A 19,353-nucleotide genomic window follows, 5' to 3' on the forward strand; every position below is an offset into this window, starting at 1 on the left:
AACTCTTCTTTTTCTCTTGCTTCTCTCTGATTATCTTTCACCAGGAGTCTCAATTATTATTATTTCTTTGTATTGATGCGATCAGAAGTTTTATCTCTTTTTAAATATTGATCTCTTTATGGATTTTTCATTTAGGTATGAACATGGTTTGTTTCACGGGGTGTTTCGGTGTCTTGCCTTGAATCAAGGCGTGTAAAAATGTAAAGCTTGCTTTTATCTATCTTTTTTTATTGTCACGTCTTTATCCATCTATGTAACGCTTAATCATCAATTATTATATTAAACTTCAATAAAGGCAACAACATCTTGGTTGGTTTGTTTTATCTGATTAGTGTACCAAATTCAATTGGAACTATATCAGATCCATGAAATTATTGATTATTGATACATGCAGGTTATGTGTGATCCTTATACACCAGCTGGTTGTTCCAATTCCAACCAACAAGAGGCACAACACTGCTAAAATTTTCAGACACCAATCGTTGCCTCCGAGGAGCCTTGGTATGCTCATCTTCTTGTTTTTTGGCTATACATATTATTTTCGTTACTATAAATTCTAATAGTGTTTGTTTTTTTAAACGATTGTATGTTTTGGATGAATGAAAGCAACCACGATGCATGAAGAAGATTCAGGTGATGTTTCAATTGATCTTTTATCTTTCATTTATCGATTTTCTAATTTTACAAAAATGTTCTCACCGAGTAGAATATACTTTTGAGTTTTGAGTTAAATCTTTCACAGTCTGTTGTGGATTAGCAACGTTTCAAGCCATATTAACTATTGTGTTGTGGCAGTTCGAAAGATTCATATAAATTGGACTATTGCTACAAAAAAACAGAATCACAGGTTTAATTCTATCAAAGGAGATAAAGCCTCTTATCTCTACTGTCTTTGAGGGTAAAGATGCTAATGTCATCGCCCACGGAGCAAGAAATTGCGGAAAAACATATCTCATACATGTATTGAAAGCAATCCCATTAAGGTATTGATTATCAGACATGATACTATATATGAAAAATGCTAATTATTGTATCGCATGGTTTGTAGGGAAATGATTATGCTCTGCCGCTCAAAGGAAACAGACACCTTTGACTGTGTCTGCTACTTCTAGAAAACAGACAGTGCTAAGGGGAAATGTGACAGAGAGAAAAGACTAAAATCAAAGCAAGGTAAATCTTTCAGAAACAACTTTGTATCAACTCTAAGCCTCAATATCCATGATATACCTGCATCTGCTCTGTTGTTCAGTTTTAGAACATCAAATAATGATGATTTTTTTTTCTCAATGTTTGAAGGAAACTGTTCCGCGAAGCAAACGATTCAGTGAAATGTAAAAATAGCATGTTGGAAAATTTAATTAATACGTCATGAAGTGGAATAATCTAGATTCTTCCTTTAAAAAGAGGTAAAACAGAGGGTATAGAAACAGAGACTAAGAGACCAAGAGTCTTAATTAAGGAGGTTTGGTATACCACTTAACCCTAATCAATCCACTACTTACTTGATAAAGACATATTCTCATCATGTATATTTGATTAGATTAGATAGGCTCGTAATATGGGACAAAACCCCGAAGATGAGCAAGAAATGCTTTGAAAGATTTTATCGTAGCATGAGTGTCATATCTGCACCCTTCAGTGCTCCCTTGTAAAATCAGAGTATCTGAGTATAGATACTTAATAGATTTAAGTGTTCTTCGATCTTGGACGATATGTTCCAACTTATACTGATACAGAGGTTATACAGATTTTTGGTTTTTCTAATAAAATAAATTGTTTGCTGAAAGATTGCTATACCTTTACAATTTTATTTTGTTTGTTAGGGTCACGACATACATACTATAATTGATAGAGAGTATTATCGTCATCGTGGATTCAGGTTTTTCCAAGGGCGATAGATACATGGCCGGCCCTATAGACATCAACAAGAAACTTTTGCTGTAGCCCAAATTTTGTTTCTGAAATTCTTCAACAAAAATTATTTATGAAACGGACCTAATTTTATTTATTTTACTATAATTGGCCCTAAATTTTAAAACCTTTCACAATAACCAAAAACTTTTTTTTGAGTATTTGGCCCTTCAAATCTCAGGGCAGGCCCTGGATGGATAACACTTAGAGATTTTGATTCATGTTATCGGTTTGCTTAGTCATACTTTTTATGATTTTAAAATTCATTGGAATTTATCAATCTTTGTTTCACATATACCTTCCTTGGGTGCGATTGATTACTGCGCATTCGCATCTTTTAGGAAAATTGATACTTAGTTTTGAGTATGTTTATTTCCCTGGTCCCATAATATCTTTTGTTTGGATATTTTATTCTTTGCATTGTTATGGTTTGATCTATTAATTTAAATAATTATATTTAATTGGTTGGGTCGTGAGTGTTAGCAATATTGAAGACGGAAAACCAATAATAAAGTGTGGGATCAAGTTTATGTGGAATTAGAAGATGAATTGTAAGTTATTAATTTAATCAAAATTAGATTTGTTATAGTTTAATTTGGGTAGTATGCTAAAAACTTAATTTTATAATAAATTTACGTCTATAATGTCGACTACATGGTGGATACTGTTGTAAATTTTTGAGAGAACGGAGTAAACAATGTGATAATATCACCATATTAATCATGAGATTCACTAGAATAGAAGTCACTCGAGGTATTCGAATATTGTTGTTTTTCATGTATATATAATTTCTGAATATTTATTAGTCGATCACGTTTCTATGATATTGTTTCTTATGGTTTTGGCTACTATTGTTTGCAATGGCACCCAAATGATGCTAAAAAATATGTGTGCTGAAAGTTGCAGGAATGCAGAGTTGTTTTGTGCTAAGGATCACAGAAATTTTTATTAGTTACTAAGCTTATCTATTTTTTTTGTTTCCATTTTTCCAAATTAATTTTTTCCTAAACATGTAAATATGATCTAAAATGAAGTTTGAGGCTTTACAAAAGATAAATAATTACACAAAAGCAACCTTGGCAAAAAAAGAGATAAAAACAAGACTACAGTAGAGTAAAGAAAGATTTGGAAATAGATAACGAATCCAAATAAGCATAAGCTTTGTTCATCTCGAAGTGAAGATGTTTCGTAGCTCCACTCCACCATCTTGAAAATGATTTGCCGCAAGGAGTTATGGAGAATGTTATTACGCTGTCGCCAGAACTTATAAACCACCACTTGAGATGCTACTTTTCTAAGCAATTAGAAGGCACATGACTGGAAGAGCGCCAGGTCCAAGAAAATAGCTCAATCCAAGAGCAAAACAACCTTTGTTGCGGAAAAATCCTAGAGAAAACTAAATTCCACACCTGGAAAGAGCTCACAAAGCAGCAGAAGGTGATCATGAGACTTCGTTACAAAAATGCAAAGACGACACTCATCAGATTGAATTTGTCCTCAAGAAGCCAGTCTTTGACGAGTGGGCAATTATTTAAGTGACTCTGGAGAGGAAGAGCGTTAGGACAAAGAAAGTAACTCAGCCTAAGAGCAAAACAACTTTTGTCAAGAACAAAGCCTAGAGAAAACTAAATTCCACACCTGGGAAGAGCTCACAGAGGAGCATGAGGTTATACCGAGACTCTGTTGCAAAAGTGTAAAGACAACACTCATCAGATTGAATTTGTTCCCAAGAAGCCAGTCTTTGATGAGTGGGCAATTCTTTAAAAGTGTAAGGAGAGGAAGAGCGTTGGGTCCAATAAAGTAGCTCAACCCAAGAGTATAACAACCTTTGTTGAGGATAAGGCCTAGAGAAAATCAAATTTCCCACCTCAGAAAAGTTCATAGAGGAGCAGGATGTGATCCTGAGACTCCGTAGCAAAAGTGCATAGACAACACTCATCGGATTGAATTTTTCCCTAGGAAACCAGTCTTTAACGACTGGAGAGGATGATTGGAGATTTATTTAAGTGTCTCAATAGAAGAAGAGCGTCAGGTGCCAGAAAGTAGCTCAACCCAAGAGCAAAACAACCTTTGTGGAGGATAAATCCTAGAGAAAACCAAATTCCACACCTTGAAAAAGCTCACAGAGGAACACGAGGTGATCCCGAGACTCCGTTGCAAAAGTGCAAATACAACACTTGCCCCCAAGAAGCCAGTCTTTGATGAGTGGACAATTATTTAAGTGACTCTCGACGGTTCAAGAAAGTAGCTCAAGCCAAGAGCAAAACAACCTTTGTCGAGGACAAAGCCTAGAGAAAACTAAATTACACACCTGGGAAGAGCTCACAGAGGAGCAAGAGGTGATCTCGAGACTCTGTTGCAAAAGTACAAAGACAACACTCATCGGATTGAATTTATCTCCAAGAAGCCAGTCTTTTACGAGTCGGCAATTATTTAAAAGTGTAAGGAGAGGAAGAGCGTTGGGTCCAATAAAGTAGCTCATCCCAAGATTAAAACAACCTTTGTTAAGGATAAGGCCTAGAGAAAATCAAATTTCCCACCTCGAAAGAGCTCACAGAGGAGCATGAGGTGATCCTGAGACTCCGTTGCAAAAGTGCGTAGACAACACTCCTCGAATTGAATTTGTCCCCAGGAAACCAGTCTTTAACGACTGAAGAGGACGATTGGAGCGAGATTTATTTAAGTGTCTCAACAGAAAAAGAGCGTCAGGTGCCAAAAAGTAGCTCAACCCAAGAGCAAAACAACCTTTGTGGAGGATAAATCCTAGAGAAAACCAAATTCCACACCTTGAAAAATCTCACAGAAGAACACGAGGTGATCCCGAGACTCTGTTGCAAAAGTGAAAATACAGCACTTGGCCCCAAGAAGCCAGTCTTTGATGAGTGGGCAATTATTTAAGTGACTCTCGACGGTCCATGAAAGTAGCTCAGGCCAAGAGCAAAACAACCTTTGTCGAGGAAAAAACCTATAGAAAACTAAATTTCACACCTGGGAAGAGCTCACAGAGGAGCAAGAGGTGATCTCGGGACTCCGTTACAAAAGTACAAAGACAACACTCATCGGATTAAATTTGTCCCCAAGAAGCCAGTCTTTCACGAGTCGGCAATTATTTAAGTGACTCTAGAGAGAAAGAGTTCCGGGTCCAAGAAAGTAGCTTAGTCCAGGAGCACAACAACCTTTGTCGAGGATAAAACCTAGCGAAAACTAAATTCCACACCTAGGAAGAGCTCACAGAGGAGCATGAGGTGATCCCGAGACTCCGCTGAAAAAGTGCATAGACAACACTCATTTGATTGAATTTGCTCCCAAGAACCCAATCTTTGACGAGTTGACAATTATTTAAGTATCTCATGGGTAGAAGAGTGTCGGTCCAAGAAGTATCTCAGTCCAAAATCAAAACAATCTTTGTCGAGGATAAATCCTAGAGAAAACCAAATTTCATACCTCGAAAGATCTCACAGAGGAGCAGGAGGTGATCCCATACTCTGTTACAAAAGTACAAAAACAACACTCATCAGATTGAATTTGCTCCCAAGAAGCCAGTCATTGACGAGTGGGCAATTATTTAAAATAGTCTGGAGAGGAAGAGCATGATATCAAAATTAACGTAAGAGTTTTGACATCAATATCTTTAGGATAATGGAAGGAGTTTCCAAATGAACATAATCTTTAAACTTCAATGTCTTGTAAAAATTGAAGGATTTTGTAAGTTAACATAATATTGTCGATGTCACATTATTCTCATTGTCACATTATTAAATTCGAAGTCAAGAACTATTGGTACCTTCGAAATTTCTGTTGTTTGTAGTTGTGAGCGTCTCCGGTATCGACTACCGTGGTTTTATGTCAATAAATTTTTCGCTGAGTGGAGGCAATGTATTGATGACATTACCATATGTATATTCAGATTTGCAAGAACTGAAATGAGTGAAAGTATTTTGTTTTGGTTTTGTTATTTAACATGTATTGTTGGGGTTTGAGACATTGAAACTATATTCCTTTGATAATTAAGGTACACGAAGAGGTACTGCTTCATACAAGTGTTCGCAGATTCTATTCAATCACTCTTGTCATGATGTAACGAGGATGGGAGATATCTTTTCCAACAAGAAGAAAGGACAAATGTCACACATCCAATTTTGATCTTTTGATTATCTTTGGTTGTTGATGAGCAAACTAAGACTACTAAATTTATACTTTCTGGTTCTAATGATTTTAGTTTTCCGTTTTGCATTTTACTATATTCAGAGGATAATAATCACTATTTTCTCGCAATAATATATCAAACGTTATGGCGTTTTACCATAATTCTATATTAATGTCGTTATAAAAATTATACTCTTGACAAAATTAAATCAATAATTATCTAAAACTTATAACCCTAAATGACTAAATCTGGTTTTAATCAACATACAACCCCGCGCCCGGCGCGGGGACCTCCCCTAGTTTTGTAGTATAAAAAGAATTTTTTTTTTTTATAATAAGTATAAGAAATCCAAAATTTAGCAAATATGAGATTTGATAGTTTCCAAGCTATGATTTTGTAGTGTTCCAAATCTAAGATTCTTAGATTATGAATGGATTATTTACGAAATGTTTATAATATGGCCATATTTTGGTTTATATACAAATGTGGTTATAATGTTTTTCTTCGAAAAGTTAGAACTCCTCCAAAAAATAGGATTTTAAGTATTCGTAACATATATAGCTAGAAAGGAGATTATCTTATTTATTTAAGTAAAAAAATTATGAAAGATGTAAAAATTTTGTAGTTTTGAATTCGAGATTCTTGAACCAAATGTATATATTTTATCATTTAAATATAAACATAAATATAAATATAAATAAAAAGATTGTTTACCCATCCGCTAAACAAATTTATATAAATATATATAAAGAAAAATATAAATATAAAAATATAGTAATATAAGATAAACAAAAAGTGTTTGTTTTTAATTATTAATGGGATATATGGATGTATAAGACTAATGGCAAATTCTGTAAATAGTCTAATAAATCTTGGGTAATTATTTAAATAGAAGTCAAATCATTGTGAGAGCGACACATCAGCGTGGCAATCTTGTTAAAAACACGTGATGGTAAGGTTTTTTTTAAAAAATGTTTCTCTATTAATATATAGGGGATGTGTTTTCCGACCTAACAAATATGTAGAACTAATTCATATCCAAATTTTTAAAAAAATTGAATTTCATACGTAAACTTTACTTTAATGTCTTATTCAAAGTCAACCATTACAGTTACTGAATCAAATGACATATGTTTGATGATGTGGCTTAAAACAACGTCGTTTTAAGCGTTGGAGTTAAAATTTTATAAAATTTAGAAATAATCGGTTCTCGAACTCATGACGTTTTACTATACTCGTTGAACAAATGCTAATGGACTGCGCAAATGAGTAAAACGTTATGGGTTCGAGACCCGATTTTTACAAAATTTTATATATCTTAACTCTGACACTTAAAACTACATCGTTTTGAGCCATGGTATCAATCACCTATCATTTCAGCAACCGTAACGGTTGACTAACATCTGTTAATTACGACTCCAAATTAAATAAAATATTTAAAATCATATCTTAGAAAAAAGTAAATGGAAAAACGAAAGTGATTTCAAGTAGTTTTATTAAAAAAATATGGTTTTTAATAAAAAAAAATAAAAATATTGGGTTTTTGTTTTTGAATTGTATGATATAAACTTTTGAAATGTGTGTATAAAGAAAAACAGAGTTATAAGGGTATTAAATAATAAATAAAAAAGGGCATAATTAAAAAACTGTAGTAAACTAACACTAATCTTCAAAATTTTAAGAGTGGCACCTGCCCTTCCTAATAAACCGCGCCGACGAGGCTTGTTCGGTCAAGTAGACACCGCCGACGAGGCTTGTCATGAACGCGAACTCTGCGCACCCGAAGTAAACAAAGTAGGACACATGGTGTAGGAATCTCACATATCCATTTTTGGTTAAGAGATATGATAGAATCAGGAACCATAGATTGTGGTTTGGATCTTAATCATTATGTGTGTGTATATATGCAATTGTGCTAGCTTAATTAGGCTAATACTTAATTGTGCTAGCTTAATTAGACGAATACTTTCGCTTCATCCCAATTAGGCTAATGCTTAATTTTGTTTTCTTTTTAGGAACGAGAACAGCTGAAGAACATAACGACTATGCTGCAGTACATAGGAGGTTCTGAACCCTCTAGGAGGTTTGGACCAAAACGGACATGTGCGATTCTGACACCATGTGTCCTACTTTGTTTACTTCAGGTGTGCAGAGTTCGCGCATGACAAGCCTCGTTGGTGGGTCTACTTAACTGTTAATGTGGCAAGAGATGCGGCCCACATTAGGAAGATGGTTCGTCACAGATTCATGATTTCTTAGTGCCTTCACCGCCAGAGTTTGGACAATTGTCCCGATCCAGGAGAAGAGTATCTCCATGGTCCCGATCGGCGCAACATTAGCTGCGGTTTTGAAGATGGTCGCCTTGGTCCTTGTTTGAGTGATGGAGCGGTGCAACTTTAGACACTAAATATAAAGTTGGATATGAAATTCAAATTTATTTGGAGTTTGGGTATGAATTAATCTTCCGTATTTGTTCAGGTCTAGAAACACACTTAACGGATTGTACGGGTATGAAAAAAAAAAACCTTTTTCCCTTAATCAACTAGAGAAAAATCTTCCACATATAGTTTTATTTAACAACAACGACTCATACAAAGTGTTTAGCCCATTTAGACGTCATATCGAATTGATTTGAAAGCCATCCATGTCTTTGAAAGATGAGGTTTCGACGGAAATCACAAATGGAGAGTGTTTGAAAATGAGAGTCACTTTGATAGAAGCTACTAATTTAGGAACTGAAACCATCTAGATATAAGGTCTTTGAGTTTGTGGTTTTTTAGTCCGTAAAAGATTAATGGTCTTGTCGAATTCCTTATATCTATATATACATTTTTGGTAGAGTTTTTGGCCAAAAAACCTTATTCCATTTCTTATTTGTACTCTTAGTCCCTACGAATCAAATCAATCCTTATCTTGACTTAGTCTATCTGATACCGATTCTAATCATGATCGTCTTTTACCCTGAATTAGTCACTGAATAATTCAGAACGTAATTCAGCAACACTAGAACTTGAAAGATTAAAGAATGAATTGTTTTTATTGATTTAGAAACTACTCAAAAACTAAATCTCTCTCAAGATCTTAGGTCTTTTGGAACAACTCTCCAAAGCCTTTTTTCTCTCTCTCTCTCTCTTAGGTCTTATGGAACAACTCTCCATAAGCCTTTTCTTCTCCATAAGCCTCTTAATCTAGTCTTATGAAACTATACTCTCCATAGACTCTTCTTATATAGAACTTAGCTACACTAATTCTATATGAGTCTCTTCCTCTAGACTCTCATGAGATCCTTTTCGACTCTCATGTGTGTCGATTCTCTTGAGTCTCGACTCTTTTCTTGAGCTCTCTCCTATGAGCTTTCTCTCTTTTGAGCTGCTTGAGCTATTCGAGCTTCTCGAGCTATTCTTCTTCTTCTTCATAAGGCTCTTATTTATACTAGATCCAAGCTTCTCCTAATCCTATTATGATAAGGAAATCTTACATACTTTATCCAACTTGACATTATTTGTATTTTCTTTTTCTATTCCTTCTAGCATCTTCTAGAAGGAAATAACTTGCTCCTCAAGTTAGTTGGAATTATCCAACAACGAAATCTATCTGACAAATATATTGTCTTAACCAAATTTTAATTGCTAATTTCCTAAAATCTCTATATTTAATTTAAACATAAATATATGATTCTTCTTTCACATTTATTTGATCTTATATTTAAATTATTTTGAATTTATATAAAATACATATAGTTAATAAAATATTAGATTTTTTTCTGCATATGATGTGATTAAAAATTTTAAAAACGGACTTATATTACTCAATCGATGAAGCAAAAAATATGTGTACAATGTCCCACATTGCTTAAAAAATTGGGCAATGGTTTAGTGTCATACTATAAAAAGGACTAAAATGATTCTAAATACGATAAACAAGAAGCTTGATTTAATGCATCCAAAATTAAAAGTGTTATCCGGTTTACTCTAGTTCTTTATTTTAAAGAATTATTTTAAAATATTATAAATATTTAAATTTATTAAAAGTTAAAAAAAAAAAAATATTAATACGGGACGGTATACTACGGGTGAAATCCTAGATATATATACATTTTTGGAGAAGATTTTGGGCAAAAATCCTTTTAAAATTTTGTATTTGTACATTTAGCCCCTGCAAAAACAATCTGACAAAAATATTGTCTTAAGCAAATTTTACAAAACAATAAATTAACTCACAAAACTTCTAACATTGTGATAATGAGATTTGATATTCAAAGATATGAAAATCAAATATTTAAATTTAAATACTATTAAACATTATATCGAGAATATCTAGCAAATGGAAACTACTTAAACAATAAAATCAAAATCAAATCTAAATTTCTAATGATTTTTCCACATACCTTATCATAAACAACTAATACAATATAAATCATTAATTCGATTGTTTAAATTATCCTAATTTAAACGTTAGTTTCCAGAATCTAACTGGTTTCCGAATTAATGCACATAATAAAACATGGATCAATTGTTTACACGAGGATCCAATTTATTTAATATTCTGATTTTGACCCAAAAATAATTAAATCGGATCTTTGATAAGATTTACCAAAAACGACTTAAATCATTAATGAAAAAAATTTAATGAGAAAATCAATCATCAATTATAGTAACAAATTTAAAGCATATTCCTTAAATAATCATATATTAATTTTCGAAAATATCTTATTTTAATATATTTTTGGAAAGTTATTGAAAAATTAAATCAAATTTCTATTTACATCCGATATTAATTTCAATACTAGAAATTGACCCGCGGTACACCGCGGGGCTATATATTATTTTTAAGAGTCAAAATTTAAATCTTTTGAAGGCTATCTACATATATAACCTATAGTTTTTTTTATAGAAAAATGTACATATATATCTATATATTATTCAGTGTGAGTGTACGATTAGTATGTTTTAGTTTTCAATTTTTAAAATATAGAAATGAAAACATACAATTCATTAACTAACGATGTATGGCGGATTTAAATTTAATTTCTTTTGTTGTTTGCATTTTATTATAAGATTTTTAAATAATATAAGTAATTTTATATATGTCAAAAATGATATTTTTGGTTTGTAATTTTTTTGAGTAAATAAATATTATAACAATGCAGTATGGATGTAATTGTAGCAAGGATAGTTCTGGCTAATAAATATATTTTCTAAAGATTTTTTGGCAATGATTGTTTAGGTTAATATCTTTGATTTAATTTTGAAAATCTAAATAATAAATGCCAATGAGATGCCATCGTAAATAGTAGTAAACTCAAGGGCTATGTTTCTTTTAAAAAAATCAAAATTTATATATATATTTTTAAAGATTATCTATTGATATAACCTATTGTTTATCAAAAAAAAAATCAATCCGCATGAAACAATATTCTTGAAGATTTTCTATTGTTGATGATATTGTAATGGTCTCATGTGTGCGATAATTAAGGGATTTTGTTATAATTAATGGAAATATGAAAAAATCTTGGAATATCTTTCCATTACTCGATTTTTTGTTTGATTTTGTCATTAACCTCTTTTCATTAATATTTTTGTTTTACATAATAAGAAATTAAAACGGATCAAAACTAACTCTAATTCATAAAATTATTATATGATAAATGTGATCAAATTACATATATATTTTTTTTTAAAAAAATTCTTATTTTTGATCCTTGTTTAAGTAGTACACCACATTACTCTTTTTCCAATAATACTTTCACGCTTAAAAATGAGATCAAATCAAAAGACGATTGCTATAAACTTCTATTTTCCTGAAAGCAAAAATAAACAAATTAAATTAAGAGCATATATATATATATATATAATTAGTTAAAACTAAAACATACATAGAAAAGAAGTATTAGGAATCACTAAATATGAAATACATTAAGGGGGTGTTATTGGTTTGCAACTTTGAAAGAGTTTTAATGACTTTAAAGAATATAGAGAGTAGATAAAATTAAAGATTTTAAATGATTACTAGAGAGTTTTGTATAATCTCTTTGATTAGCTTTTCCATAATCTTGTAAAGTCTCTCTCATAATTTTTAGAATCTTGTAAAGTCTTCCTAAATATAATTATAAACTTTGATAGTATCTCAAACTTTTATTATAACATATTTCCAAAATATTGCATAATATTGTATTGTGGTTATTATTGCTTGTCTCATCTTCTATATAATTATCTCTAACAAAAACGTAGGTTTTGGTTTTGTGAAAAGTGTACTCTCCCCAAATATCCTTCTACGCTTTTGTCAAAAGTTAAGAGGTACGTACGTTCTCAAATTTTCTCTAATTCATCTTTTAACTTGTGTGTCTATATATTATTATTTTCTTTCTATTTGGATGTTTTGATTTTGTGTTCTTTGACTGATTGAGATTCTAGTGATTATCAAAATTTTTCATATATTATTTCAGTGTATAATGGGTTAATGAGTGTGCTAAAAACAACGTTTCATAGAAAATAAATAAACTATAGATCTTTCGATGACCATTAACGAGGATTATAACCGTATCAATTATTTATAGAAACAACTTTCAAGCTATCTATTAGATTTATAACTGTTTTCTTTATATATTATGTTTCTTTGCTTAGTTAATGGGGGATTCCCAAAAGAGTAAGGAAAAGGGTCCATACAATCTGTGGGGACCAGATGAGACACAAGTGCTAGTAGAGCTACTTGTTGATGCAGTTCACCGAAACTGGCGTGACAATAGCGGTAACTTTAGCAAGCTAACGGTGGAGCAAAAGATTCTACCAGTTCTCAATGAAAGACTTGGATGCCAAAAAAATCACAATCAGTATCTAAGTAGATGGAAGTACTTGAGAACCCTATACCAAAATTATTTAGACCTTCAACGCTTTAATTCTGGATTTGGATGGGATCTTGAAATGAAAAGGTTTACCGCTCCGGATGAAGTGTGGGATGAGTATTTAAAGGTATATTTTCATTATATATGTTTAAGCATATAACATTATTTTTCAAACAGATCTTATGAGTGATATATATTTATATATTTTTTAATCTACAGAAACATCCTAAACATAAACATCTACGACATGAGTCAAATGAACAATTTGAGGATCTTCAACTCATATTTGGATGTGGCTTAGCTACTAGTGGTTCCGCAATTGGAATGGGTGAAACCACTGATGCTCGAACCTTTAGAAGTGGGGGGAGTAAAAGAGTGAAAGATAACAAAATTGATGATGAAGTTTTTGAACTATCATCTCAAGAGCCAGCTGCATCGCCAGAATGTGATACGCCACCCTTTCCAGGCACAAATCCAAAAGGACGGGTAGAAAAACTTCGTCCAAGGAAGAGGTCTAGAACCTTAGCTACTAGCAATGCAGATAAACTGAAAACTGATGAGGAGGATCCTATGATCATAGTTAGTAATAGGATCCTTAATGTCATACAACAAAGAGAAAAAAGACAACGAAGAGAAGCCGAGAAAAGAGAAGAAAATCTAAGGCGGGAAGCTGAGGAAAAAGAAGCTGAAAAGAAAAAAACAATGTCTGGGAAGCGATGAAGGAAATTCCTAATTTAGAGAATCATATTCGCTACAAAGCAGTTACCTTGATTCATTCGCTTGGAATGAAAAATGTCTTCATCGACATGTCGGTAGAAGAACGTTTTGGTTGGATTCAGAGCAATGTTGGCTTTTGAATTTTCTTTTTTGTTTTTTGTTTTTGATTATTGCTTTTTTTTTTTTTTTTTTTTTTTTTTTTTTTTTTTGGATCTCTTGTTTGGCAAGACAATATTTTTTTGTTGGTTAATGAATTTAGTTTCATACAAGTTCTATTGAAATTGATTTTTATTTTCATTCCCAAATATATCCTTTGTGTGTATACGTTTGATGCATAGTGGACTAGAACGTACCGTACGTCTAACAAACATAAACACGTCAAATTATTTTTGTTCATATTTTTCATTTAACTGATTAAATAATATTTGCAGGAAAGCGTTTGTATATCATGGAGCACACAATTTTGAGAGAGGATGAATTTCAACTTGAAGATGACGAATCGGAAATGGACGTTTTGCTATTACTACTAGAAAATACGACCAGAGCTTACTTTATGAATAGACGTATTGAGCGTCCGATGCGTAAGCCTATCACAAGAATTGGCTACATTTACATCCAGAAAGCTCTTAAGGAAGATCAGGAACACTTTCGACAGGTATACCGTATGTACCCGGAAGTCTTTTTGAAGTTATGTCATCTTATCACAGAACAAACATCTTTAAGAGGTACCAACCAAACTTGTCTTGAAGAAATGGTGGCTACATTTTTGCTCACCATTGGTCAAAATTCAAGATATAATTATACAATGGACACATTTAGGAGATCAAAATTTGCTGCAAGTACCAATTTTCACAAGGTTTTAAAGGCATTAAACACTATTGCACCAAGTTTGATGGCCAAACCTGCACTCACAGTTCCTACAAAAATAAGAGAAAGCACACGCTATTATCCTTATTTCAAGGTATGTTTACTACAAAATCTATTTCAAGGTACATTTCAACACAATTTAAATATTCATGATTTTTACAGGATTGCGTTGGAGCTATCGACGGTACACACATTCATGCAACAGTGCCTGCTTCTGATGCACCAAGCTATCGTAATCGGAAAGGATATACATCACAAAATGTTCTTGTTGCTTGTAACTTTGATCTAGAATTCATATATGTCCTTAGTGGATGGGAAGGTACAGCTCACAATTCAAAAGTATTAAATGATGCTCTAACAAGAAGTACGAGCAAGCTACCTGTTCCCGAAGGTATATACATATACATTACATAGATAATTATTTGGTTAATATAAATTTTTTAAAATATTATCATATATGAATTTCAGGAAAATATTACCTAGTTGATTGTGGATTTGCAATTCGGCGCAACTTTTTAGCTCCATACAGAGGTACAAAGTATCATCTACAAGACTTTAGAGGTCAAGGTTGTGACCCTAGTAATCAAAATGAGTTATTCAACTTGCGGCATGCATCTTCAAATCCCGTTTTTAAGGTACAAGCAGAACTCGTATTAGCTTGTGCTGGATTACATAATTTTCTTCGTAGAGAATGTCGGTCCGATGAGTTTCTTCCCGAAGAATACAGTGAGAACATCGAAGAAAACAATGAGAATAACGAAGAAAACACTTACGAGGAAAATGGAGATATGGGAATTCTCCAATCTCAGCAAAGAGAATATGCTAATAATTGGAGAGACACAATAGCTGCTAATATGTGGGCCGAAGCTACAGGAACCGGGAGCCATCCATGAAGAACCTGAAGTTTTATTTTCAAATATTTTGTTGAATATACTTTTCATGTGTTGGAGTAATATTTTGTTTTAAACATTGTTCGTGTGTTAGATTTTTTCAGCATAATACTACAATTTGGTTTTTCACAGTTCTTGTTTTTGGGTCAAAAAGCAACACACATAAATAGATTTTTGGTTGAATAGTGTTTACGTAGGCAATAGATCTTTGTTAGAGAGATTAGAGAGAGGTCGTAAACAAGTTATGTTCATGGGTCTTTGTTATCATTGGTCTTTGTTTAATGGGTAGGAAGATGATCCATGTTAATATATGTTGTTTTCTAAAAATTGTATATACAAAGTAAAATATACTCATATGATTCACAATCTCTCTTTTTTTTGTGATACTTTTCATGATTTTAGTTTCTGAAGAAAAGTGTATAAAATCATAAACCAATAACACAATAGTTTAAATCATTAACAATCAGAAATACTTTTGTTTTAGTTGAATAACACAGAATTTTCAATGACTTTATTAAAGTATGAATCCAATAACTCCAGATTTATAAAGATTTTAAGGTGGTGTTATTGGTTAGTGAAGTTAAAATCAACTCCATTAGAGTTAAAGTCTATCAGATTTCAAATATTTTGGGTTCATTCAAAGTGAACCACTATTCATTTTGTCAAATATATGGAGGTGCATTTTCAATGATACGTGATGTCATTTGGTTTTCTATAACATAACTGAATTCAATAACAGATGATTTTTATAATCTAATCGAAATCCAACAAAACTTTTGACCATTTTTTTCTTTTCTTATTTCAAGTTGTTCTAATGTTTCGAAGTTTTAACAAAAGATACATATGCTAAAGAATTTATTCATAAACCTTTGGTGATTTCAAATTAAAACTTTAAAAATAAATAAAATGAAAACAAAGTTCAAAAAATGCAACGTGAAAACAATCTTAAAAAAAAAATGCTACTGGTTTATTCCATACTGGTTTGAATCCATCCTAGCCTCTCTTCCACCGACATGCTCACGAAAACGTCTTGTATTCCCAAATGATAAATCTTGGTAAGTGCCTTGAAACGAATACGTTTATCCAAATCAGAAATTTCTTTTAGAGCATCCCAAACGTTATTTTTTTTTTGTGCCACTTCTTTTTGTTGCCTCTCTTCTCTTTGTTGTATTATATCCAAAATTTTACTGCTAAGAACCATCATAGGACTTTCTTCTTTTTGTGAAGTACTTCTCTCAGATCTTGTTCTTTTACGTGGGGGAAGCTTCTCCGTTGGACTTTCTGAAGTTCCATGAGACATGAATGGTGCGTAATGCTCTGATGACTCATGATGAGTTGTTGTATCATACTCATACCCGTTGTCAAAATCACTCACATATTCTTCTCTTGAATTCTTCCCAGCTTTGTACGTACGTGCATCCGTACTATCACACAATCCAACAGCTTAGTCTCCTCTGGCGACCACGGATTGTAATTCCCCTTTTTTTTCTTTGGTTCTGCATCTCCCATAGTGATATCTATGGGTACATCAAATTTCAAAACCAAATACAGTATACGTTAAAACATGAAAAAGTTACAATATATTAATGAACAAATAACAATTAGAAATAACCATACGTCAATGCAAAACGCAAAGATAAAGTCTGATGGGAAACAAAAGTTAATCAATATCACACTTCCAACATAAAAACATAAGAACGTAACAAAAAAAAACACATAAGAACAAGAGTACCTTTTTCTATGGAGTCTAATGAGCTCTTATGCTTTGAGAGGAGAGACATATGTGACATTTATAGAGATAGTGCTATCGTAGAGATGAAGATTAGATTAATATTTTGTGATAATATTATGATGATCATGTTAATATTCTAATTGATATGATTCTATCGTTAGTAGCAATTAGAATATTATGATGATCATGTGCAATATTCTGTTTGATATGATTCCATCATCGTAATGCCAATGAATTATTATTTTTAAACTATAAAAAAATTGAAAAGGTAAACGTCATTGTTGGGGTCGGGTTCCACCCTTTGGCGCCGAGCCAGACTTAGAACACTTCGGGAGTCTTTCAGAGATCATTTCGGGGCATCGCATCATTCACCTCGGGATATCTGTCTAATCGATTTAGTATACCCGAGCCCATCGCCTCGGGGATACTTAAACAAGACGTCGAAAGCACCCGAGCCCAATTGCCTCGGGGGTACCCGAGCCCATCGCCTCGGGGATATCCTGAACAAGACATCGGAAGCACCCGAGCCCAATTGCCTCGGGGGTACCCGAGCCCATCGCCTCGGAGATACTTAAACAAGACGTCGAAAGCACCCGAGCCCAATTGCCTCGGGGGTACCCGAGCCCATCGCCTCGGGGATATCCTGAACAAGACATCGGAAGCACCCGAGCCCAATTGCCTCGGGGGTACCCGAGCCCATCGCCTCGGGGATATCCTGAACAAGACGTCGAAAGCACCCGAAGAAGTCATCCTAGAGTGCCCGAGCCAGTCCTTCCTGTGTACCCGAGCCGGTTGCACAAGTTCCCCGAGGTGAAGTCTTCATCATCGCCCGAGGTAAAGACTTGGTAAATATTCGCTTTCAAAGTACCATTTCCAAGCAAGGTATCATTTCCGAACAAGAAGGATCATTTCCGATATACCCGGAAATGATAAGAGAGAATCTAGAAGGATCGACTCAAATCAGGAAATCCCCCAAAGACTCCGAAAAATAAGGAAATTATCCTAATCCGCGATATTCTGAGCCGACTTCAAGATAAATGGAAATCTTCCGAGAATATCGCTGGAGAGGCGGTTTATCACCCCTACATAAAGAGACTCAAGGCTCGATCAAAGGCAAGCAATATCGCTCTAGAATTTACACTACGCAAAGCTCTCATAGCACAAACATCTTTTTCCTTTTACGATCAAACTCTTGTACGATCAAAGTCATCTTTTTCTTAATAATATCAAGAACACCATCTTTGGTCACAATCGTTTCTGTTGTTCTTTGAGAATTCACGATTATCGTATCCCTAAAATAAAACCCTAGACAAATCTTGATTGTGTTAGTTTCGACTTCCACAGTTTGGCGCCGTCTGTGGGGATACTTTAGAATTCTCTTACCCTAAGACGCAGAACTCGATTACTGAAAAGGACGATGAACGAAGACGGTCGTCAGACACCACCAGCTGGAGGAGGGATCCCGAACCCTCCGAACCCTCAGAATCCTCAAGCCGATCCGACGATCCTAGCGACCCTAGCCGAACTGAAAGACCTGATGGTTAAATTCCAGAAGAAAGCTGACGACCAAGAGAAAGCCAACAAAACCTTGGCGCAGCGAGTCGACGAAATCGCAACACGCGGGCAACAAAAAACCACACGTTTCCAGACTCGGCCGCCACGAGCTCGGCGGGACTTGCCTGGCATCAACCCAACAAGACTTACGTTCGCGACACCAACCGGCAACACAAGAGTCGCAACCCAAGCCGACCCTGCCAGACGCGAGAACCAAGATGATCCCACCGAGCCGGACGCAGTGGACTTGACGGACGAGCCAGATGATCTGCAAGATGAGCGTACCCGAGCCGGAGCTAACTCCGCCGAGCGAACAGATCTCACTGACGATGAAGAAACTGAGGAAAACATAAGGTGGGCCGAAGAATCCGAAAGAGAAGACGAGCTAAGCAAGATCCGAGCCTCCCTAGCCAAGGCGGAAGCCGATATGAAGCTCGTCAAAACCCAAATACATAGCGTTTCGTCCTCCGCACCGAACATCGACCAAATTTTGGAAGAATCTCGGAATACGCCTTTCACCAAAAGGATTTCCGAAACGACGATGTCCAATCTGGGAAAGTTCAAAATCGACTCTTACAACGGATCAACCGATCCAAAGTGCCACATTAAATCGTTCGTGATATCTGTGGCCCGAGCCAGATTCAAACCCGGGGAAAAGGATGCAGGTCTGTGCCTACTGTTCGTGGAACACCTC

The 19,353-nt window shown here is 34.1% G+C and overlaps 2 protein-coding genes and 1 long non-coding RNA gene across 6 annotated transcripts; 2 read left to right on the top strand and 1 right to left on the bottom strand.

Moving 5' to 3' along the window:
- Positions 1-416: 416 nt before the first annotated feature.
- LOC110224901 lies at positions 417-2,008 on the top strand. Of its 4 annotated transcripts, none has more exons than XR_002329363.1 (5): positions 417-501; positions 607-983; positions 1,049-1,170; positions 1,297-1,738; positions 1,824-2,008. It is a non-coding gene; the product is annotated as an uncharacterized LOC110224901 (long non-coding RNA). The 4 variants fall into 4 exon arrangements; XR_002329362.1 differs by having other exon boundaries at positions 433-633; positions 796-983; XR_002329360.1 differs by having other exon boundaries at positions 435-983.
- Positions 2,009-12,684: 10,676 nt separating this feature from the next.
- LOC9328008 lies at positions 12,685-15,376 on the top strand. Its single transcript, XM_021010589.1, has 5 exons — positions 12,685-13,026; positions 13,119-13,482; positions 14,048-14,271; positions 14,646-14,874; positions 14,952-15,376. Exons 1-5 carry the CDS (start codon positions 12,685-12,687, stop codon positions 15,374-15,376), a joined length of 1,584 nt encoding a protein of 527 aa, XP_020866248.1.
- An 856-nt stretch (positions 15,377-16,232) lies between these two features.
- Positions 16,233-17,163, bottom strand: LOC9328009 (uncharacterized protein At2g29880). Its single transcript, XM_021010590.1, has 2 exons — positions 17,106-17,163; positions 16,233-16,816 (listed from the first exon to the last, which is right to left on the bottom strand). The coding sequence occupies exons 1-2, from the start codon at positions 17,161-17,163 to the stop codon at positions 16,341-16,343; spliced, it is 534 nt and encodes a 177-aa protein (XP_020866249.1). The 3' UTR covers positions 16,233-16,340.
- Between the last annotated feature and the right edge of the window lie 2,190 nt (positions 17,164-19,353).

Source organism: Arabidopsis lyrata (genome assembly GCF_000004255.2).
Source record: "Arabidopsis lyrata subsp. lyrata unplaced genomic scaffold ARALYscaffold_1, whole genome shotgun sequence".
Lineage (NCBI taxonomy): Eukaryota > Viridiplantae > Streptophyta > Magnoliopsida > Brassicales > Brassicaceae > Arabidopsis > Arabidopsis lyrata.

Excerpts from the sequence above, each read along its gene's own strand:
- LOC9328009 (XM_021010590.1), bottom strand. The coding sequence starts at position 17,163 with ATGTCACATATGTCTCTCCTCTCAAAGCATAAGAGCTCATTAGACTCC. Across the intron at positions 16,817-17,105 it reads ATTAGACTCCATAGAAAAAG|CTGTTGGATTGTGTGATAGT; the intron begins GTACTCTTGTTC and ends GAGGAGACTAAG.
- LOC9328008 (XM_021010589.1), top strand. The coding sequence starts at position 12,685 with ATGGGGGATTCCCAAAAGAGTAAGGAAAAGGGTCCATACAATCTGTGG. Across the intron at positions 13,483-14,047 it reads GGATCCTATGATCATAGTTA|GAAAGCGTTTGTATATCATG; the intron begins GTAATAGGATCC and ends TAATATTTGCAG. Across the intron at positions 14,272-14,645 it reads ATCAGGAACACTTTCGACAG|GATTGCGTTGGAGCTATCGA; the intron begins GTATACCGTATG and ends TGATTTTTACAG.